This window comes from Columba livia, chromosome 4 (genome assembly GCF_036013475.1).
Source record: "Columba livia isolate bColLiv1 breed racing homer chromosome 4, bColLiv1.pat.W.v2, whole genome shotgun sequence".
Taxonomy (NCBI): Eukaryota; Metazoa; Chordata; class Aves; order Columbiformes; family Columbidae; genus Columba; species Columba livia.
Window position 1 is genome coordinate 30,438,802 of NC_088605.1, and position 25,144 is coordinate 30,463,945.

The 25,144-nt window shown below is 33.8% G+C and overlaps 1 protein-coding gene across 8 annotated transcripts in view; it reads right to left on the reverse strand.

The window, feature by feature from the left end:
* Positions 1-25,144, reverse strand: part of SGCZ (sarcoglycan zeta) — a 464,819-nt gene that overhangs the window by 43,944 nt on the left and 395,731 nt on the right. For all 8 annotated transcript variants that reach the window (XR_010472222.1, XR_010472224.1, XR_010472223.1 and 5 more), the window contains one exon: positions 19,312-19,434. Coding sequence is in view for 5 of the 8 variants with exons in the window: in XM_065061002.1 (XP_064917074.1) it covers positions 19,312-19,434 (123 nt within the window). In the remaining 3 variants the exon portion in view is untranslated. The remainder of the gene's footprint in view (positions 1-19,311; positions 19,435-25,144) is intronic.

The window sequence follows — 25,144 nt, forward strand, 5'->3', positions numbered from 1 at the left end:
ACAATGTTGCTATTTGTTGCCAGATTATATCTACTTTTTGTCATGTATTTAACCAGCAAATAATCCTTTTGTAACTTGTGAGCTAGCTCACATAACAACACAGGTACCTTTCAGTGGCTTAATAAATGATTACCATGAAAAGCGCAGCAGCTGAGCATATTGATTAGTAGTGTGGGATTTGTTGTCATCGTTGTTTTTGTCTGCTTGTTTGTTTGTTTTTGTGGAAAGTATGCTGACTGAAGAGTTGATGAACCTGGAAGCAAAACCTAATAAATTATTTTGCTGTGAAAAATAAGCCCGATATTAGCATTATCCCACTCCTTCACATCACTCTTGTAAGCAAATCACATCAAATGTACAGGCCACGGAATCATGTAGCATTCTGATGTGTGTAAATTACCTTGCAGTGTCACAGGCATAACTGAATCTTACTGCCTTGATCTTTCCCTTCGTTTTTTCAGACACATCAAGTAAAAATATGATGAAGTACTAAGATTATGCAAATATTAGACTGCAATGCCAATTTGTCCTGTGAGTTAGAGAGTTTAAAGAAGAGTTTGTAAAACATTTATCATTTTTGAAGCTTGCAATTTTACTCTTTGCACACTCGTTATTAAGTTAAAGCATCCACAGGTTTCAGAGAAATATGAGTAATTAATCAAGATTCTTTTACCATTGAAGAGACCTTGGAAACATAGCCTCTATGTTATAAAAATTTAATTGCAATAATAAAAAAAACCCACTACCTTAATTCTTTTACATGTGAATATAACCAAAATTTAAAAGTGCCATGGTGAGATTAGCCAACTGTTGTCCAATACTAAGACCTTGGAAAAGCTAATCACTGCCAGACCGAAAAAAAACCCCAGAAATATTCAACCAGGCAGATAAATTATCATAAAAAGACCACAAAAAGTGTTGCTTAACTCTTAAGAGCTCAGTTATTGTAATATATCTCAAGCTGATTAGAAACCCAGAGAAGTCAGAATGCAGCTTCTGGACCACATGTTGATTGTGCAGCTCTTCAAGATGTTCAGTTTTAATAAATGGCTTGAAATGTAATTTAGCTAGGTACTTGTATTAATATTAAAAAAGCACAATGAAACAGGAGTTTTGCTATGGAAGTGTACATCACTAAAATGAAAGTAAGTATGTTATTTTCTGAAAACATCATTGCCGTAATTGATGAGACTTAAATTCTGTTAGTCCTTCAGCAGCAATACAGACTAATGTTTAATAGTGAAGGTTTCAGGCAAGATATTGATGTAGCCATATTGTAAGTAGGTAGGAAGCTGTAGTGTGGCCTGACTAAATGCAGCTGTTTGCTTGTAAACTGAAGCATAAGCATCAAAGTCTTCAGAGGTAAGCCATTTTTAAAAAAGAAATTCTAAAATGAATTATTTAGATTCATTACCCAAGGCCCTTGAACATGACTAATGTTTGATGCATATTTTCTGTGTGGTGACCTTACTAAAGCAAGACTTCTACTAAGCCTTTCATTTAGATAAGAAGAATGAGTTCCACAATAAATTAAAATTCATCCTCTTCAGTGTGATAAATTTTGATCAAAGCAAATCGCAACTCCAGGAAATACTTGTAAATCTGAAACGGTATTTGTTTTCTTAAATATCATCTTAATTTCTGTTGAGTGCAAACATTTGTAATATTGCTTCCTATAGGTAGGCAGATAAGACACCTCTTGTCTTGCAGTGCAAATGATTGCACCTAGGTCTTTAGTTGTTCATCCACACGCTTGTTGGAAGCTCCACATCCAAAATCTATGTTTAGCCACCACTTGGTTTACAATCAGCTGAAAAAGTGCATCTATTTGAATAAAATTTGGGTTGAGTACAGTAGTAACATAATTAAATTAATAATTGGAAATGGCTATTCTAAATGATACTGGGATGAAAAAAGTCAATATATTTAAATGAAACTGCTGAAAAGTGACATTAAAATTTAATATCTCTTCAAAACATGAGTGAAACTGAATAATAAGAGCTTTACAAAGAACAGGTTTTAAAAAATAATTTTTGTAACACCTTTTACTTTTTTCCCCTCTGATATATGACAGATGGAGACAAACATGACAATAAAAATTAGTAACTACAGCCATTTTCTGCTTGAATTGATACAATCTCCTTGATAAGTTTCAAGACCTAGATATATGATAGATTTAAAGCTTAAATTTACATTTCACATCAAATATTTCCTGAAAAACAAAAAATCATCTTTTCCTTGATAGTCTGGATTTACATTTTTCTTAAAATGGTGTAAATCATTCTGGGTTCACAACAGTGGAACAGAGAGCAAAAATTGTCCTTGCTTACATTCAAAAAATTGAATTTTAATGAGATTATTTTTATATTTAATAGATCAAAAAGACTGTATTTTTGTTTTGTTGTAGAAGATAACCCCAGGATTTTGAACACTCAGGCTTAGGCCCTAATGAATAGTTAATCAGTTACAAAACAGGCTTGCTGTTTCCTTGATGAAAAATGAATGAATCAATGAATGGGAGGACTATCCAACAACAGTCAATAGCTTCATAACTAGAAAATTCACCTGGGATGTAAAAGAACGGGACATGAACTTGGATATCCCAAGTAGAAAATTAAGGTTTTAACTTCAAGGTTAATTATATTATCTTATAATTTTGTCTTGAATTTTAGTAAAAGCAAAGTGCCATGTGTTTGTACAGAATACTATGGAAAAAAATGTTAAAATCTGAAGGGGGAAACGTGCAAGAAAGAGAAAATTCTTTCTCACATAGTTTCAAGCACAATCAGTGATAATTTCCCATTCTGAAGTTTTCTGAAACTTCTACAATGTACTGCTGCCTACCCATAAAACCTTACCAGAAGTGTCTATACAATTTGCTTCAAAAAGCTCTAAAACAAAGGAATTAATGATTAGCTTTTGACAAAAAAGGGCATTTGCACTTCAGTTAAGATATTGCCTAAATAAATGTTTTGATTTCGAAAAGTCAAAAGCTTAGATGCATTTATAAGGAGATTCTTCTTTAAATCTCAATATGTCATTAGTTGCCTAAATTAGGAGTACAGATTACTTATATTTTATCTACAGCTCAAAAAGAAAAATGGGCATCTCTAGAGGTTACTTAACTACTGATACTGAACTGAGAATACAGTAACAATGCACACAGCCCAAACACATTGAAGTTTCTGCCTTCAACATCTGGTTAGAAGTTGATACATCTAAATTTTATCTGAATTGGGAAAGCTTATTTGGAAATCTCATTTTAACCATATCAGAAGTAATCTATGTTACCCTTAGCATTACAACTGATTCATAGAGTGTCTTAAATAGGTTTTAGAGGCCAGTTCTCTATGCCATATGTAGATATGCATTTATTTCTGTTTTCTGCTTTGACATTACTGCAGCATACTAAAAATTGTTATGATTATGTGATAATTACTGCTTCATTCTTACAATTTAGTAAATTGTTTTCTTTATGTTAAAGGAAGCCACAAAAAGGCAGGACTATTATCCAGATCTGTGAAACAGCTCTATTATAGCATCTTCACTGTATAGAAATTAGCATGCCATTGATAAATTATAAACAAAGATTTAGATGAGTGCATCTGTGCACCCTGTAGAGGGCACTGATACACATATAAAAAGTCTATTGTATGCAAGTAAATAGTATGTACTTAAAAAGTCACTGGAAAAGTGCCTTCACATACTTTTGAATTAATGAAAAAATTAAAATGTAAGAAGAATCGCCACATGTATTTCTACAATGCTGAAATTGAGATATGTTGATAAAACAAAATTTGGTGCCTATTACACAAAATTAGACATTATTGAAAGTTGGGGGGTGTTTTTTGTTGTTGCTTTTTAGGTAAGAGAAATAAAATGAAGCTGCAATATCAGTTCCTTACAGGGTTGTTAAGAAATTTCTATTTGATATTACCACTAGTTATCTTGATTATCACCTATTATGACTGTATTTTTATTCCTAATTTTTGTTATTGTTCTGGTGTTCTCTCTAGAAGTAAATTACGCTGATGAACACAACACATTCATACCTGACATCACAGCAACACAAAAGGAAAAATGACTTAGGTAAGTCTGCAGCTGTGAGAGTGTGAATGTGCAACAGTAATTTTGTCAGCTAATATTTTCACCTTCAAGTCAGCATAGCAGTGAAGCAGGCCTTTTAATTTAGCAACACAATGGAAGCAGATGTATTTCAAATTAGTTAGCTACAATGACTGTAAACCTTCAATGGTCATGTTAGCAAACAAGTGCCCATGTGTGATCGGTGTTAACCAGAGGAAAGACAGCATATTTTCTGCAGGAAAGACATGATACTAAAGCTTACAGCAACATGCTGAAGTTGGCTGAAATAGGCATCTTTTGCCGAAGTCACAGGTGTTTTTGCAAGCAAGAACCACATACCCTGCAGAGGCTGATGATAAGAGGGCTTATGGCAGTAATTTACTGGTAGAGCTACCAGTCCATTTTCAAGATGGGACTGAGCTGGTCACAGAGTCATTTGTCAGTGCTGGTCTCAATACTCCATTCTGTGTCACCAAGGAGCAGTGTCAGGACTCAGGTTACAACCGCAATTGAGATTATCTGGCAAACCTTATAACTCCAGCTCTGCTGTGAGTCTTGTGGCATAACCCTAGTCTAGTCTTTGCTCTTTTGCTGTTTGTGAGTCAGAAGAGACTCAAAAACCACATTCGTATCATTGCTGCAATACACCTATCTAAAATCACCTTAAGACTTCTAAGGTTTAAGCATTTTTCATTGCCTTGCTACATACCAAGGCCTGTCTAGCTAAAATCAGCAAAGCAAACAGGTTTTACTTCTGCAGGAAAATTTGGTATGGTCAGCTGTTAGAGAAACCTGTGGTTCATGTCCTTTTAGACATTAAAGTGCATAACGTTCAGGCACTTTCAGAACAGAAACTGAACACTGAGCCCAGGACTCAATTTGACAGTCATCATAAAATCAATTATTTTGCTTTTCCATATTTATGTTAAAATTATAGAAATAACATATTCGGTATGTCCATCTATCACCAAAATACCATACCAGATTCAGAAACAGGGCAAGAGACAGAAAAGAAAACCTTTCTTATTATATTTTGCATTTTGTTCAGATCAATTCTAAGAGGTATTTCTCCATATTATCCAGTTAATAAACTTTCATGATGCTTACCAGCCTAGTCTTTCGGCTTTTCCTGAAGAGAACCTTATGTGGAAAGACCTCTATTCTTATATTCTTAAGCCTTCCAAAAGAATTTCTTTCTTTTAGATTCATTCTTCCTTGTCCTGTAGTCTCCCTCTGGCCTCCGGAGATCTTATCACTGTAAATAATGTATTTTTTTTTTTTTTATTTTTATTTTTTTTTTTTTTAACCAGGATACTCCTGCTCCTTTCCTTATTTTGTATTGAAAGTTCCTTTTAATATTTATACTGATTTTTCAGATTAATGTTTTTCAAAAATGAAATTGTTTTGACCTACTGTTAGTTTTGCTGTCATTAAGAAAAAAAACAAAACAAAACAAAGAGTGTTTCCATTAAAACTTCAAATTCAGAAACTCCTATTGGTCTTTTGCTTTCATCCTAAATCTAAATATAAACCAGGGAGGCAAGGCCAAGAATGACAGTGAGAAGAAAAAGAAATGCAAAAATTGCAACTATAAAAAGCCTGAAAAGAGACCTGGTGGCTAAAGCATGAAAAAAGCTTCTTGATAAATACTTTTTCTGCACAGTATGCTTTATCTATTGCATATTCTCTGCTCCACACAGAGTGTAAAAACAGATTAAAAAAGTAGTCTGTCATTTGGTAACACTGCTAAGATAAAAATAGCAAAAGTAATACATCTGGTTAGCTTGATATGAGAACAAATTGTTTTTAAAAGCTGTTTCTTTGTTTTAACTACCAGTCCCACCTCATGTTTTCAACCATAAATTGGGAAAGGAATTTTTCAAGTGAACCAAACATTCAGCTACTTCCAGTATTTTGCTTTGCTGGTCTTGGACATATCTTGTTTCTTATTGGGGTATCCAGGTACTTTGAAAGATTTATATGCTGCTGTATCTAGACCTTTGACCATTATAACATACTTGCTTTGCAGAAATTGATGCCGAAAAAGGACATGAAAAAGCACCATTCTTAGTTACACTGTAAGTGGTGCAACCTATAGTACTTGCTGTCACTTCTATCATGCTTTATGTATCAGATTGGTTTACAATGATAATGTCTTAAGAGCAAAATCTCCACTTGAGCTAAATGACATTTTGGCATTTTCAAATGAATAAGGCTTCCTGGAAGAACTGAAAGGCATTTGCATGTGCATGATTGTGTATGTGTGTTCTAAGGTCTGTGGTCTAGCAGGCTTTTTCTAGCATTCTCACAAAATGCTTTAAATGTTTTACAAACTTTCTGTCTAATAGCTTCAATGAAAACAAAGATATTTTCTAAAGAAGAGTTACCATAAAACTGAATTCTAATGCTAAATAGAAACACCTAGATAAACATAACTCACTACACCCATTGTTGATATTAGTATTGGCAGGATCAGTAAAAGTGCTCTTCATATATAAAGCCAGTAAAATTTATGGTATGCATGATTCCTTCAGTTTATCTATGAATGCAATATATCAGGTTTTAGTGTGGGCTCATACCTGCAGTAGGATGATTTCTGAAAGAAAAGGTCTCTAGTTGCTTTACCTTGCTAAGTTCATTCATCCTATCCCTTCTTGTAGTGAAGTGTTCTTGTTCATGCAGCTTTCTCATCTTCCCCTCACTGTATGGAATCTTACTTAATAGTGAATTTGAAAACACATACCGAAAGTAACTAACTTTTAAAACAGAAGTACAGGAAAAACACTATGCAAAGAGGAACTGTACACAGAGATAAGGACAAGAGAACGGTCCCTTTTTATGGCCAAACCCAAACTATTTTCATTTTCTCTCCAGCAAGATGAAAGTCTAGCTGTAAAATGTTATCTTATAATGTCAATGTGGTTAACCATGGGTGCTTTAGTTTGCCAAGACATGATCAAAACCAGTCACATTTGTTAGGTGTTCTTCCCTTCATACAGTTCTAACGCCATTTTGTGAATTAATCCAGTGAAACAATAGTGTTCTGTAGTGCTGCTCTTTGTTCCAAAACACTGCAGTTAGGGAATAACTTTGCTCAATATCACACTTAGGAATGCCCACCTCATCAAAGCATAGAGTTTGGACCAGTATACTTGATTGTGATGGCATGTATTCAAACAGGATCCAAGAAGTCTGCATTCCTAGGTTAGTACTGATCTCCTGGGTTTGGAATGGAATATCTCACAACTGCACCTCACTTCAAGTAAAAACAAAAAAACCTGCAGGAGATCACTCAAAGAAAAAATATATAATGTTAATTGCACACTGTGTTATGCACAATTGTACAGTATGAAACAATATTGTAAAAAAAAAAAAAAGATTGAACACTTTTGGAAAAAAATTAGAAATAACAGTCAATTAAACTATTAAGAATGACTTTTAGAAATCTATCAAGCATAGAGTATATGCTACTGAAAGTAGCTTAATTGAAAAGCAGAGAAGGAAAGTGAAAAGATTAATTTTTACCAAGGAATTTAAATACAAAATAGGAAGAGGTCCTTGCTAAATTATTTCTAAATTAATAAATGGGGATGCTAATTACTGCAGAAGGAAAAATAACTGACTCAATAAGATCTCAGCCACAGCCTGAGATCCTGAGAACTATTTATTGCTCTAGTCTTGCAAAGTTCCTTATTAGGTGCTTTAGCTTCAGTGGTATAACTCACAGGACCAGAATCCAAGCATACATTCAAATGCTTTGTAGGATTACTGCTATAAGGCTTAGCTATTGGCCTTGCAAATTCTGACGTAGGTCAAAAAAGTTTGGATTTCAAATCCTAACAGGCCACAAAAAAGTAATCATGATCAAATCACTATCACAAGTTATTTAAACAAATATAAGAGAAATGCAATTTGTTTACAGATGTTTCACAACTGAAAAGTCACCCATTTCTACAGCAGAACTGCTTAACACAACTTTTTAAAAATGTATTATTTCTGTTCTTTGAAACTTTATTATCCTGGTGATATTAATATTTTTGGAGAGGCTAGGCTGTCATGGCCTTTTAGATCAGTCCTTTGACTATAAAATTAGTGTCCCTGTTGTGTTCAAGTTATCTGGACCTAAACAATCAGGTAACACTCAAATTTAGAAATTAAAGTCTAAGAAAGAGGTAAGAGGATGAAATAAATTAAGTTGTCTGCAGTCTCCATCTAGTCTTGTTAAGTGTTTTACATTAAAACCTCATATAATCTATTAATTCCACATTTTCTATATGCTCTTAGTAAATAATATGCACATTACATTTATCAGCTTTAAATGATTCTCCCAGAAAAATATTCCTGTTTGTTATGGAAGGAAACTTTTTATAATTTCTGGTATAAATTCAAGTGTGAGGTAGGGTTCCTTTAGTGACTGATTGTTCTGACAAATAAAAGATTAAAAAAGTCCAAAATATTAGTTAGTCATAAAGTATTCAAATGCAATAATGTGAAGCATTTCAAATTATTTAAAATAATAAACAATTCTATGTGAACAATACAGCTACATACAACATTTAAAATGAAATTAATCTAGAGAAGGCTTCTTTTCAAAAGGCAGAAACTTATAAGTGTGCTTGCCCTTAATAATGACAGCTGCAAATAGTAGGACGGGTTAGAAAGTACAAATTTTATTGAATTTACATTAGTTTGCTTGAGATTAGAGGTAAATAGAAAATATCTGATGTCCTCTGAGGCTCATACCTTGCTGTGTTCATAAAGCTCAAAACCAAATCAGGATCAAGCTGATGTTGCTATAATTTGTTCTGTAGAAGAAAATGAAGGAAATTCTATATTTTTTTACAGCCAAACTATTCCAGTGTTTCACTATATTTTTCCAATAAAAAGTCTTGTTGTTTTGGGTTTTGATTTGTTTGTTTTTTGTTTGTTTTCCTACAGGCTCTTTCTCAAGGCTTCAAGACTGATGTCATATTCCCTTTGGTATTTTTTTCTTCAAGCTAAACAGCACCATTTTGTTCCCTCTTCCCTCAGACATTATGCTTCTGGACAATTAATCAGTCTCCTGGCTCTGGATTCTATCAAGTGGCTTACTGAACAGTTTGGTACTCCAAACTGGACTGAGCACTTTGGAGAAGACCTTACCAGTGTTGAACAGAGCAGAAGATCTGCAGGTTCCACTCATGTTTATACATTCCAGTTTCATATTTGACTTTCTTGCATCACATCAGGCTCTTCAGCTTGTTATCCAAAATCCTTCTTAACTCTTTTTCTGAGGACTCCTGTGAGTTTTACTTATGAATTCTCTGAGGTTTTAAAACTGACCGCTAGAAGTTAGGTTTTTATTTTCTGTTGTCTTTCACTGTAACTTTCAAACAGGGGATGTTCTCATTACGCGATGGTTGCCCTCTCTCAGATTTCCTTCCACTTTCACACTTCTCAGTTCCTCTCCACAGATCAACAACACTCCTTATATTACATTTTCAACACTAAGTCATCCTTATAATCTATAAATCTTTTGCACAGTCTGTGTCTTGATCTTTATTCCTTTTTTATTTTTTCCTAAGAGATGATTGTCTATGCAGTTGAAAGAAACAAGAGGCCCTCAAAATTCCAAAATGCTGTCAGCAGGCCCTGTGACAAAAATATCACTTTTTCTTTATAAAAAGCTTCATCTATATAATCTTTTTGGTTTGGTGGTCAACATCACCACATTTGTTCTTTGCCCTTTCATCAGTACCCACGAAGTATAAACTCATTCGGATTTTGATTCTCAGAGCAGTTACACATTCTTCAGATGCATTCATTTCTGTCTGGATATTGAGGGGTTTTGCTTCATTCTCTTTTTATGAGACGATTCTTACTACATATAACTTCATTTCTTTTATAGAATATATGCTTATTTTTGCCATACTACCTTCTGGAATTTACATTGCCCATTCTGAATTCTTATAACATTTCTATCTACATTTCTTAATTTTCATACACATGTATGACCTCTGCACTTTCTGAAAGCTGAACAAAGATACATATACTTATTATCTACTTTTAATTCAAATACAAAGGCTTACATACACTGATGACATTTTTCTAGAGCCAAAATGATGGCTTATTATATCTGTTTCTTGGTGTGCTGAATTTTATGCTGTCAAATACTGTGAAATGTAAATTCATCATTAGCCACAACGAGGATAGAAATTTAAATTCACAATGTAGGCTGAAGGCTGCAGGCCATATTTTTGTGGTTGATATAATTTTTTTCTGGAGTTGCTTCCTGTGGGTGAAATTCTTCACTTATAGAGGTCTGCTATGAATAAGCTTTGAGATGTATTACAGAGCAAAAATGTTTTAAATCTATATTTTTTCGCAGCTTTGATTTCATACCAGCTTTATAAATAGAACTACAGATAACAGTAAAGTCCAAGATGTTACTGATGGAAATGTGCTAACTTTATTTCTGAGTAAAGCTTTGTTTCAAACTGTGACCGCCATGAACTCATACAGTACCTCCCCTTGAGGATTTCTGTATTTATTCTTTCTCCTACTTTCTACCTAAATTTAGACTCAAGATCTTCCTGTTCATTCACATAAGTTTTGAATGTATGATGTATGTCATGACATATTTTTATAATCTCACAGAACAATTTATGGCTACTAAATACATTAGCTTGTACTGAAAGTTGAGTAAGAAATTTGCCTTAAGATCAGATAAAACTGAAAAAGCCAATTTTTAGTGATTTGAGGCAGGATTCAGAGAAAACAGTGGTGTTCTGACATGTATTGCATGGCTGACAGTACATCTGTATATGGTTTGAGGAAAGTCAGGTGCCTGCAATATTTCCTAAAAATATAATAGTATTCCTCCTATTCTGAAGCCTTTACAAATTGAAATCCAAATTACCTCATCTTCTGGCACCTAATGAGAACACTGTTCCAGGACAAAGCAAGATATTTTTGGCCTGTAGTATCATCATTATAGGATGAGAGTTTGGAGCCACATACTCTTTTTCACTGAACCTAAGTCCTGTAGCGCTTTGCAGCCTGAACCTTATCTTCAACAATAGAACTTTGTTTCCAGGTAGAAATAAATCACGAGCAAGCACTTTAAGGAAAAAAAAAAAAAAAAAAGAAAATGGGAATATTGGAGCTCCTTTATGATTCACCTTTCTCTCCTGTAAGTAGCTATATCTTAAAAATAGAGATGGGTCTGACTGCTGCAATTTAAATGTGTATTTTCAAAACTTCCAAAGCCTTATCTCAGGTTTTTAGAGTTAGAATTTTACTACAAAATCTGAACTCAATTCATATTCAGTTCCTGAATCAAAACCTTCTGAAAGTTTAGTTCGTGTTTCCCAAACAAGCTGGTTTGGTTTGATTTAAGAGTTACCTCAGATTACTAATAATGGGGGCAATTTTCCACTGGGTTTTGATCCTTACATAGGCCATGTGGGTTTGCCTGGTATCACGAAATTCAGACCCTTCAAAACTAGAACTACTTTAAATTGCATCTCTGGACTCTGCAAAGTCCTTTAATAGGGAATGTGGGATATGATTTGAAATATGATGTAGATACTGGCAGTTTTTCCTGAAAATATTCATTCTTACATTAGTCACAAATATCCAACAACTTAATCTTGGTGTCAACAGTTTAACCTGAAAAACAGATTCCATCTGGAAGTTAGTCTCTGCCTCAGTATTCCCCTGTACCAGACTGAGCAAATAGTGTCTTCACTAACCTTGGGAGGCTGCTGGCTGTGTTCTGCAAAGGAACAGCTGAAACAAGCAGAGAGTCAGCTCAGAAACATAAGTTCTGTTTAACAGAATTAAACAGATTACAGCCCAGAAGGGGAGGAAAAGGTTAAAATCTCTCTTCTCATATAACTGATGTTAACATGAAAAAAAAAAAAAAGAAGAAAAGTTGCATATAAGTTGCATATGGAAGAAGAGTCATTCAGAAAGCATGGACTATAGAAAGGCTGACTCTCTAGGTAAAGGATTATTTTCCTCTACCTAAACATCAAAAGAGTATAATTTTGCCTTTTTTATTTTTCTTATATTTTTAAATTTTCCTTTGTTTTCTGTTCTCCTGCCTGACTATATACTGACTATACACTGGCTCCTTCTGTGTCTCTGTCTATAGAACAGCCTTGTTGAGTATTTTTCAGTGGAATGGCTGTAAGAAACTGAACATATTTTCCTGAGGTGGCAGAACTGCTTACACATTTTTCTGCCTTTGCATCTATTACCTTTTCAGAAAAAAACTTTCCATCAAGGCTTCTTTCTCTTAACATACACTCCTAAGACCAATAATTCTGTTCCTTGGCATGTTTTTGTTCAAGTCCCCAAAATCAAAATCTTTCTTTTACAAATGGACTGCTATTATCCTTAGGTCAATGTAGTCCTGCAACAATCTACACAGTCACCTGCAGACTGATGCAAGTATACCCTGCTGGTAATCTGATCTGGCTGCATGCATTCTACCCTTAACTAGAATATATGAATCTATTTGTGCAATGTCCTGGCTAAGAAATGTATCTATTGAGTCTCAATACTTCTAGCTGGCCTGAAAAAGTTCCACTTCATAGGCAGCTTAGAGCTCACATATACATGCTTGTAATAGGTGTACCTCAAGAGTAATTACTCTGTTGCAAAGCAGTTAGACTCCTGCGATAATATTTTATTTCAATCAGAACTCTCATATAGACAAGTCTGGACATTAAGCGATTCTCTGAGGTCTAAATCAACTTATCAGAAAACTTATTTTTCCTGTACATTTTGGGGCACATATTAATGTAGTCATTATTGAGGAAACACAGAAATTCTATATATGTAATAAATTTTTGTTACTGACAGATGATGATAAAATAATTCTGATGGTACTGAGAGTCTGACATATCTACTTAAAGGTATAACATTTTACTACAACATCAAATACTGTAGTTTCGCTGTGGTCACATAATTTGGCTGCGCAATCCAGCTTAAAGTGGTTCAGTGCTTCCTTCGTCTCGTGCCACTTCACTCTCTATCCCCATCTGTCCTGAATGACAATCCACCAACTGAACACAGTAATTCCAAGATCTTCCCCATTCATACTGAAATTCCTATTCAGTTTCTGAAGGCACTAGATGCCTACTGTAATAACAATGTACATCAAATAATCACTTATTTTTCTACCTTTCAGTTCTTGTTATAAGTATTTTATTTTTACCTTTCCAACCTAATTTGCAATTCACATATATTTCCTCATATTTCTGTCATATTTTTTTTTATAGCCATAAGCCATATTTCTACTTTATATTTTCATCTTAACTACTCTGGAAGACCTTCCTTTATTTTAATTACCTGCAGATTCACAGTTCTACAGCATAATCTTAAAATCAAAACTGAGGTACTGAGGCATTCCTCTACATGTTAATTCTGGATATTATTAGAATATTATTAGAATGTAAGTATGTATCTACCTTCTGATGTTTCCTTGATACATCAAGGCTCTCGTCTTTTGTCTATTGAAGAAAATGGCTTTGATCAAAGCCATACTGAATCCACTATAAGTATATACTTGAGCATAATGAAAAAGACACTTGCAACCCTTCACAGATTTTTTTCCTGACACTGTTCTGGTGTCCAAGTAGATCCTACCAACATATGTTCTGATATTAATCTGAGAATGTTTCTGTTAGAACTGAAGTACACTGTCTTCTGCTCTTCTCTGACTTTCATCCACAAGGCTTTAATGCCTCTTCTTTTTGTTTCTTCCACTACGGCTGGCAACCATGTGCAAGCCTTATTACAACTGCAGTTCCCACAATGAGATGTGCTATTGTGCTTGAAATATTGAAACAAAGTGATCTTCAGCTAATTATTTCCTCTCACATATTACAGACATGGAGTTCCACATATCTGAAAAGTTTTGTATTTCAATAAATTCTGGAAGCAGTTGAACTCCACAGAACTGTTAGTAAAATCTTGGTAAAACATTAACTGACAAGTTTTTAATTAGCTTCTTATTTATTTTTAGAGGAAAAATATTACTGTTAACATACTAATCGTCATTATACCAAGATACAGTTTTTTCCAGAAAGAACTTTATGTCCCTTGCCAAAACAGATCATACCACTCAGACATGCAGCAATAAGGGATGAAAGAAAATAAACCAGCAGTTAAGAAAGTAATAAGAAACAAAATAAATTAGTTCTCCATAAAGGTGAGAAATATTTTCTAAACAATGTAGATTGGATTATTCAGAAAAAGTGATACAGCTTATTTGCTGCATCTGGAAAATATAATTGGATTTGACTGCAGAACAGCAATGGCTTCTCATGGAAGACCTATGTGGTTTAATTTGCAAATCCATTTTTACCTTGTCTTTTTCAAAAAATTAGTAATAAAAACCCCACAGGTACAGTTACAACTGATTTAGAAGAAGGTACCTAAACCTGTAACAAATCAAGTTATGCTATTGTTTTTATGGGTCTTGGAAGAAGGGTCAGAGATAAAATCATGGCACACTAACCAAGTCTGAATGAAGTACATAGGAAAGAACAATGTGTAGAAGACAATACAAGCAATAAATTGCAGTCTCTTATCCTTCAAAAAATGACAGAGAGAAACACTATTTTCAAAAAAAAAGCAAGATGTTTGTATAATTTGGATAAAATATTGGAAGTTTAATGGAAAGAAAAAATAAGTTTATGATAATGTGCTTTTAGCCTTAACTGAGCATCTCCCCAAATGTCAGAGGAGAAAAAAATCTCAGTTACATTGTCGAAGAAAGCAGGTATTTTGCTTAGAACCAAGCAGCTGCTAACCACAAGTTAGAGGAAGACAAACTACTAACAGAGAGATTCAGTGCAAGTTTTTATAGAAAGAATTACAACCTTTTTTCGTAGCAGTGTCTCAAAAAAATGTACATTGAGCTAGGCACCCTTAATCTGTTTTCTCAAAAGTACTCTGGCAGAATAAAGCTGAGTTGCAATATATTCTTGTACTCTCACAGACAAGTGCAACCAATACAGTGTATTCAAGATCTGCTACAAGAATATCTTAGAGACATAATACTGCAATTAAAATAAATATGAAATAAAAGCATAGGGCAGAAAAAAATTGTATTAGAATTTAAATAACAGAGCTAAAAGTCAAACAGATACTCTTGTTCTGTAACTGCAGAAGGAGGTAAAAAGACTCCATGATTCCATAGATTCTGTCCACGCATTGCGACAGGGTGAATACAAGGGATGGAGAAACACCTAACCATGTGCAGAAAGAAACCTGTCAGCCCACCAGAAACTCAGCTCCTTATTCCTGCTTGTTTCCCATCTCTTTGGCAAGATGTTCACTTCATCATGCCTTTTTCTTCCCTCCTTACAAACTCTATGGTATGTGTTAACCTTGGTAGGAAGCATCCCTGCGGAAAGGGGCAACAGTCAGCTGAAATTCTAACAGCTCAGTCTAACAAAACAAACGTAGAATCTTTTTTCTTCTTTGCTTGAATGACAACGTAGAAAAAAGCTAACACAGTTAAAAGAAAAAGCAAAAGTAACGATGGAAAGAAGAATAAGACAACGAAATTAAATCAGCCAACTGCCTAATTTTAAAGTGAGAGTAGCTTAATAGTAAAATATATAGCGGCATTACTCTAAAACAAAAAAACTTACCTGGGAAATATATCGATAACTAGATTAGTAGCCTGTTTCTACTATACCTTTCCGCTTGGAATAGGCTGCTATGTAAAAAATTTACAAATAAAAATGCTACAAAAATAATCAATGAGAAGCTGTAAACTTACTCTTTCAAGTTTTTATTAATCAATAATTTCTTACACTGCTTTATGATAGATTGCTTTTCAAAGCTGCGCATTACAAAAGTATTCTTCTGAACTGAGAAAAAAATCATACAAAATCAATCCCACCTTGCCATAGTGGTTTATAAATGCCCATGAAGCAAGTCTGCTTTAGAAAATTAATTACCAAAATGCATCCTTTATTGGACACATTCAGAGTGAAGTGTTTCCAAAGAGATGCTATATGCAGCTAAACATGAAAATAAAACCAGGTTTTCATTGTAGTGACACACGTGAGAGTTTCATCTACAAATAAGCACAGCTTATTTTTGCTTTTTTAATATTTATTTTTTCTTTTCTCTGTTCTTCCATAACTCCTTTCCTATATTCACCTCAAGACATCATGATTATCAAAACACGGGCTTGAGAAAAGTACACTAAAAAAACCCCTTGTGGTTGATGTTTGACATTATGACACCTTGCCAGGTTTCATCATTCATATCATATTGTACAGAGTAATGCAGTCTGACTGAAGCAACTCACAGGGACACATCACCTTCCATGTGTTTGTTGAAGAATTTAAAGATATCACAAAATCTTTGGACAGAATTCAAAGATCTACTATGATGAAAGGAAGTTTTTATTATTTTATGTTTCCATGAAGAGACAGGATATTTTTTTTTTAGTTTTTGGGATGTTTTTAAAATATTTTTCTTGAGGCTGAATGGATCATGCAACTTTTAGTCTCCATTGGGAAATCTATGTTAAATAATTTCAGCTTTAGACTCAAGTGAACAGTAAAACATAGATGTCTCATTATAGCTTTATTATTAGGCTGCGGGTTAGTACTTATGTTGCAAAAAGGACTTTTAGGGATAAAGAAGTTGGAATATGAGGTTATTCTGTCTAAGCCTTTCAGAAATGCTCATTTATTTAGAAATCTAATACTCTTCCCTTCATTCTGTGGGATAATATTTTTCTTCTCTAACAAAATGACAGAAGTGTTAACCTAAAGTGGGCCCTAGGGATCTAAAGCATAATTTTTTTAAAACTAGCCCTTTATAGCCACATTATAAGATAGTTTACTAATGAACTATTATTTCAAGGTAAGATTATTATTCAGACATTAGAAAGAATGATGCCAACTCGTTACGTTACTTTTGAATAAACACAAAAGAAGACAATAATTTGCAAGTGATTTTTAAAAGAAAATTACTCTTTCTAATCACAATTGTAAAAATACCTTAACATGTTTTATCTAAAGAAACTTACCGAAATGTTGGACTTCAGGCTATTCAATGGAACATAATTTGTACTTAACTTCATGAACTAAATGGCAACACTTAGAACCTGAAAAATCCTCAATATGCATATTTTCTTTGTGATATTTAAATGTTGCCTAAATCCTTCTTCTTCTATATGTGTGTGTGCATGCAACTAATTAAAGTAAATGTTTTTATTGTTTTAACCCTAAAATAATTTTTCTAGTTTAATGAAAATAATTTATTAGAAAATTCAACCCTAACTCTTGCTTATTTTTCATTTTAGCTTCAGAAGGAAAATCAATTACTTGTACAAACAAGTCTAGTAGTGAGATTCTCTGTAGGACTCAACAGGTATACCGTAATCCTTGAAACTCAGATGAATATATCAAAGCTTAATATAAATATACATACAGTCAGGTGTATTTCTAGAATTAAGGTCAGAATCCTGTTCTTTTCACAAAGAACAATCTTATATCCGATGCTAAGCATCACTGAATAAGTTTTCATTAGTTGTTCTGCTTTCTATACCAATGATGTCCACAGGTGCTGTGTGAACTCAAGCCACTTTGAAGCTAAAGGCAGTTGAGCAGTGCTTTGCTTTTGAAGTCTGATAAAATAAAAAAAAAAAATACCATGACATCTACAACTTCTGATTACATTTCTTAAAGTCAGGAAGTCTAATCCTCAGTGCCATTTGTAAGATGTTTTATTTTTTAACTTGTGATATATGCTTTGAAATCTCCCGTGTTGGTTGTGTGTTTAAGAATAACTTTCTCTGTATTTAATATTCTGACCAAGTTTGAAACTTAGCAGGACTCAGTATGATTCTCTTTTTGCTTCTTCTGTTATTCCACTTATTGTCTTAGGTTTTACCATGGTAGAATTCTTGTACAACCACTATCTGTGAAGAATTACTGCTCACTTAATGAAACACTTATATCTCCCTCTCCTAACTCCAAATTTGGTAAGCTAGTACGATTTAGTGCATTATATTGAATACTGCAACACCACTAAACTGCCTGCTTGTAAAAGCCTTTTTCTTTTGGTTTAGCACTATAAGACTGCTTGGCTAGAGAAGATAGGCAAAGGTCAGACAGCAATGAAAGGGGAATAAAAGTTATCCCACATACACTGGCAAGCAACAATCTTGAGGCTTAATAAGAAAAGTTCAGTCATAGCTTGACTCTGGACTTCCTGGTGCTCTTCTAATGCTACATCTGGCATTACACTGAAGTAGAACTCCCTAATATATTTTATTAAAGGCTTTTTTAAACCTTAATAAAGGCTATTTATTAAAGTTGCTAGGAATGCATTTCTTAGTTTAAAAGAACAGAAAGGGATATCTTATCATAATCCTCATAAACTAGAACCATCTTATACTTTCTACACAATTGAACTTTCAAACTACCAGACTGATTTCAAACTCTGTAAAGAGGCATCCCTAGGTATAGATGGACCTAAAGCTGAACACCCTTGACTGGTGAAACAATGCAAGTTTTCTATCTTATTCTAGGCTATGAGTGGATAGCTCAAGTCCAGCCTAAGATCAGGTAAGATTTTATTAAGCAATCAAAGTTGACGCATTTATTTAAAGAAAACTTAAGTAACTGATTTTTTTTTAATAAGCTAACACATTTCCAATATCTAATTGATTACTTACATATATATATATATATATGTAATGATGACAGTAAAATAACAATGAAAATTATTTTTCTTATTTTATTGAACAAGGTTTCTACTTACTACACTTCAGCTGAGCCTCTTAGGTTAGAGTACCTATGCTTAATTCACATGGAAGTTAGACTTCATACTTTGTATACAGAATAAACAATGGTCATAGTAAACAACAATAGTTTTTATCATTATGAAAGGGTGTTACCTAAACAAATGGCATAGAAACAATGCTTAGTGTTAATATATAAAAGTCAAAGCACTGTGGTAAGGATAGTTTGCACGATCATTGGTTCTGCAGAGTTTAAATTCAAATTTGCCTTTACAGGAATTTATTTTTAGATTATGCAATGTCTTTTTGTTAGTCAAGCAATCACTGACAATAAGAAGAGATTTTCCTCTCCAGTGTACTAAAATTTTTAGAAGACTGATAGATTAATTATTACTACAAAGCAAAAAAAAAAAAAAAAGGGGTTTACATCCATTTTAGAAAACTTATTATTACCATACCTGTTACTTTCAGTCTGTCAGCTCCAATGACAATCTCATCTTCGTCTGCAGAAAACAATACTTTTCCACTTTCCCTTGCCCTCACTTCAAATCTCTTACACTGGGCCTCCACAGCATCAGCTCCTGAAATCAAGGAAGTTAATGTTTCATCTAAGATATTTTGTAAGAATTAAAGTAATCATCAGCATATGTGGAATATCCAAAATATATCAAATACATGAGTCTTTTATGAAATACTTGGCTTTCTGTGAACCTGGTAGGTAATTTGTACTATAAAACATTATTAAATTAATTTGCAGAGTAACTATTTCACTATTGTGTATCAGGATAGAATTTAAAGTAACTAGGAAAGATATCTATTTCAGTGTCACGTGTGGAAGTCAACACAAGAATTCAGAACGTACTAAAATTCTGAGATCTTGAAATGCTAATTCAGACAGAGCTTTCTGAGATTTGCTCAGCTTAAACTGCAGTTTCTTGCCAATGGTAAAAAGATAACATATGAGCCTATTCCATAAAGACCAATAAACCAGCACAGCAGAAAAGTGTGTTTTGATTCAGTTCTACTTCAAACTTGAACAGTGGAATAACAAAACAAAAAACCCCAACAAAACAAACAAAAATTTGAACTGAGATATTACATATTCCATATTCTATGAAACAGAACTCTCAAATGTCTCAAGGTTCCAAAACCCTAAAATAATTCTGAAATCAAACAAACCTATGGAATTGTATCTAACAGTGCCATAAAAAAAAATCTGAAGATACCAAAACTCTGTTAAAGTTCCTATGCTTTTTAATTTACAGGTCTTATCCTTATTCTTCAGTGTTTTATTTACAAAACCATTTTTATTTTATTAATAAGTGAAAGCAAAACTTAAGTTCTGAAAATGGTGTTGAAAAGCAATGAACTGCATATAGCACAACCAGCTGTAAGGCAATTTACAAGATTTCGGGGAATAATTCTCTGACAGTTTTCTCACTGACAAAGATGTTGCACAAGACATGAGGATACCACCAGTCCCTAGAAGGCAGACATTTCCTACCAGTCAGTGCATTCATGGTGCTCAGTACCTGGTCCCCCTGCACATGCTGGACTCACGTGGCATCATCTGAACTGGTGTGCCTGCTGGGCACCCTGCCTGAGTGCTTGTATTTCCTTTGGAAGGAAACTACAGCAAGGAGGAGGAGGGAGAGCCTTTGAGTCTCACTTCAACCATCAGAGGACAAAAAGCTGACAATCCTTCCTACAACATCTAAATGAAGGTCAGTCAGGACCTGTGCTGTAACAGGTCATAAACTCAGGTAGACTGAGTACATTCTGCTTTACATGAAGCATCATCTGGAGAGCTGTTTGTAAAAATACTAAACTCATTTATGGAGATAGGTAATGAGAACTTAAAAAAGTGGACAAACATTTTAGCAGGGGCTGTTGCCATACAACAAGGGGAAATGGTTTTAAATTAAAAAAAGGTAGATTTAAATAGATACAAGCAAGAAATTTTTTATAATAAGGGTAGTGAAACACTGGAACAGGTTGCCCAGAGAGCTCATAGATGCCTGATCCCCGGAAACATTCGAGGGCAGGCTGGATGGGGTTTTGAGCAACCTGACGTAGTTGAAGACGTCCCTGTTCATTGCAGGGGGTTGGACTAGATGACCTTTGAAGGTCCCTTCCAAACCAAACCATTATATGATTCTACAAAAAACAAAACATTCACCTAATTAGAACAAAAATAATAAAATACAAACAGTGTTTACTGTTACTGTCCAGGGGACTTGCTTTTTAGCAACAATGGGTTGCAAAGCAAGGGGTTCGTCACTCTGTGCTGCCTGCCTGACAACAGCAGCAGCATCCCACAGGGACAGGAAAGCAAAGCTGAAAAAGGATGGAAGGAAGGACCTGTCCTTGTTACAGGTCAGGAAATAAAAGGATAATCACAAATAACTTAAAACTAACTAGTTTCACCTTTACTTAAGAGCTGATATTGGCAGTATAAGTACTGTGTTGATGTTAATTTACACACATGAATGTTGCTAGTTCTGTAAAGAAAAGGAATTAACAGGAAACGTGAAAGAAATCAAAGAGAAAAAATATATGCCACATTCTTACTCATTATATATCACTGCAAGTGACTGCCCATGTTTCAATTAACTGCATTTTAAAATCTGTGGTATATTTAAGATAATACAGCTTTTCATAAAGACAGACTAACAGAATAATGATCTGGAGCTTCCACAAGGAAATGCATATATTTTACAGGTCAGCATTCATGCTTCTTCAGCATCACATTGTATAAAGGCACACCTAGAATTCAGCTAGTCCAAAATATAATTACAGAATATCAGTCTATTTTTATGCTAAAAGAAATGGGCTTTTCCTTTATGTTGCACTCAGGACTTAACAGTGCATCACTTAGTATTACACACTTATTGCTGAAACAGTGGTTAGCGTATTCAAGACACTTGAGAGATTACTAACAAAATATAGTACATTTTAAGTTTGGCTCTTTGATGTAAAACCAGATGTTAAAAGTTAAACTGCCTACAGAGTAATCAAAGCTATCAAACTGTTTCATTACATTTTCATTTCCCAACTGAAATAAGAGTAAGTGGTTACATGTGCAATGTATTAGTGTATTATCTTCTTAGGCGTAATGCAAATTGCTGTGTTCCAAAAACATTCTACATACACATCTCACAAAATGTTTAACTCTTTAATAGTATTACTAACAAAAATGATAAGAGAATCACCTGTCAGAATACCATGCATGAACAGAGCACATCTTTCAAAATTTCTAGCTCAAAATTGTAGAGTAATCACACTATCTGTTATGCTTATTTTCAGCAAATCATATCTGTTTGAATAATGCATACTTCAGTGAAACACACAAGAAAATCTATCTTCCAAATTATCTTTGGAAAGGTAATTTCTACTGTACACATGGCTATCCAAAAGTCTGTGCCATTTTATACTAAACTACTAACCTACTTCATACCAGAGATGCAGTCAACTTTTTAATAGCTTTAATCAGGATCAAGGGAAGTCCATGGCAAACTCTCTTGTCACCTTGTTTCCAGAGGGACTTGTAGATTCAGTTATATACTACTTAACAAATTACTAAATTTCTGTGAAATTCCATTCATTTAAAGCATATAGATGAAAAATGTACATTTCATATTAATCCACAAATCACATGTAGTGATGGTTTATAACACATTTGTTGCACAGAAGTTGCATAATCAAAACTATCATTAAACAGGCTAAAAATGGTACAAAGCATAAAATTATTCATTTTAGCTATAGTAAAGACATGTTAAACGAAAACTCTGGGCAGTACATACAATATGGATATAGAAAATTATAGTACTGTAACTCAGATTAACACTAATATAGATTAAATTTGAAGACAAGTCTATTTTGAATTTGTAAGTGTATAGCTTGACTGGTTAAGTAACACCATAATAACAACCATGAAGAACGCATACTTTTAACATTTTGCTTTTTAAAGTCAATAATGCCTTGTACTATATTATTATTCAGGAAAACAATTTATACCTACTATCTGGAATTACAATAAATACTACCCGTTTTCCAAGGTTTACATATGATTATAAAGATACAACTTCAAAGACAGAAGGAAGGGTAAAAACTCAATTACCAAACATGATTTAATGCTGATCAGTTAAAAATGTCAATTAGTACGATGCTGTAAATCATATAAGAGTGTAAACAGTTGTTAATTGTTACTAAGAGATTAGATAGATTAGATCAAATTCTCTGTATGTGATAAGTGCATAGATAGTTTGGGTGGGTTTTTGGGGGGCATTACTACAAAGCTTACTGCTGTGGAAATTGCTGCTCACTCTGGGCAGCATAAAGTGGGTTTTTTCACTCTTTGGAAAGCATGTACAGTCATTACAGCTTGCTGGCGAGTTCACATTTCCCCTACCAGCAGATTGAACCTCTTCTGAACTAATTCTGTGGTTATGCATATTTTGCTTTATAATACACTGTATCATGTTTTCTGGTGTGGGAAAGGATACTCAAGTTTGAGGTGCTTTTTTTTTTTTTCTGAGTATTTTCTACAAAGTTTATGCCCCTTCCAATTTTCAATAAAATGATATAATAGAAGTAATAATGCTTATATGATACTTGTGAACATAAGATGTGTTGCAGAAAGTCATTACTGTGGAGATAAGACAGACAAAATAAAAGTCATCATTTCCCTAATTGCAACAGTTCCCACACAAACATTAGTTTTTAGAGTTTTAAGAATATCTAATATGACTTATTACTCATTTAGCAAACAAAATATGTTTGGGATGTAACTCTATATTAAGAGATCATATGTTCTTTCTTTCAGCAGTAATGCGCTCCACTCCCACTGCTATCAAAAACAATAAAAGTAACACAAATGTTAAAAACAGGGTGAAGTTAACATTTGCTTTGCTTTGCTTTCTCTTCTGGTATGTTTCCAGTCATCTACAATGCATTTCCATTCATTCTCAACTTACTGAAACATAAGATGAAAGTGAGGTGTATGAGGAATAGTAACTATCAACAATACCAAAGAAGTTAAATGTTTTCTCTTCTGTTATTTTGTGGGCTTATATCAGATGCAGATGAAAACTGGCAGTTGTGTCTGATTTCTAAATCACTTTCTGTGTCCACCTGGCAGACAACAAATTCAGGCACAGAAATAGATAAGAAATCAACCACTTTAAATTAAACAGAGGGCCTAGAATTCAAAGGGAATTACCACCATGTAAATGCAAAACGTAATTAAATCCAATGTACTGTCTTCTGATTCTTCAATGAAAAATGGGTTATTTAAACATTTATTACATGCAAGGTGTTTTTGCATGACAAAATTACTTTTATAAGACTGTGTTGACGCTTCTGAGATAGCAGATAAAGCATTTTTAATAAATATTCAACCCCTGTACAGGTCTAAAATCAATATTTGTGAAATATATATGTAGACTTTTAAAAAAATATTCATAGGGATGTTAGATATTATATTTTGTCCACCAGAGGTCTCAGAAATTTTTCAGTGAATGCAAATTAAATAATGCAAATGAAGGACTCATACGAACTGAATAGAAGCACTGACGAATTTGAATAAAGAGAGCTTTCAGCTGAGAGCAAGATATCTACACAGGCAAACATTCACAGCAATCAGAATACATCCTGTGTTCTGTTTGCTGAGGACGGGAAGAGACCATCTTTGCTGTATCAAAAATGGTGAATGTAGCAGTTAAAAAAAAAAAAAAAAACAATCTGGGTCTGTCAATTGTTTATGGATATGCTATGGAGATGTCAGAAAGCTACTACTTTTAAGAGAGGTTGACCTTCAAGGTCTCCTGGTCTGAATGATTACCTGTTCAGACAAGGGAAACTCGAGCAAGTGCTCGAAGGCCAGAAGAAGCAGTGTAAATATTTGTTACCCTTTTTAGCATCAGGGTACAGTGAATAATACCAGCTGTCAACATATATTATTAGCATAGGGATAAGCCACACATTTATTTATTAAGAGACATATATGAACAAAGAAGAAAATTAAGTAGAACCATCTGAGTGGATCAGACGGCAGGTACAGTAGTAGCATGGTTCTTTGGCAAGCAAGCCAAAGGAAGACATGCCAGGTACCCAATTGTGTGTAAGACTTCAGACTGTATGTTTTGGTCTATTTATAATATTTTGTTTGTTTGATTTTTGTTGTTGTTGTTGTTTGGTTTTTTTTTTTTTTTTTATTACCAGACCTACTGCATGATCTTTCCTATAGATGTTTTCCCCTACTGTCCAGGAAACTTTGTGATGTCAGTAAAT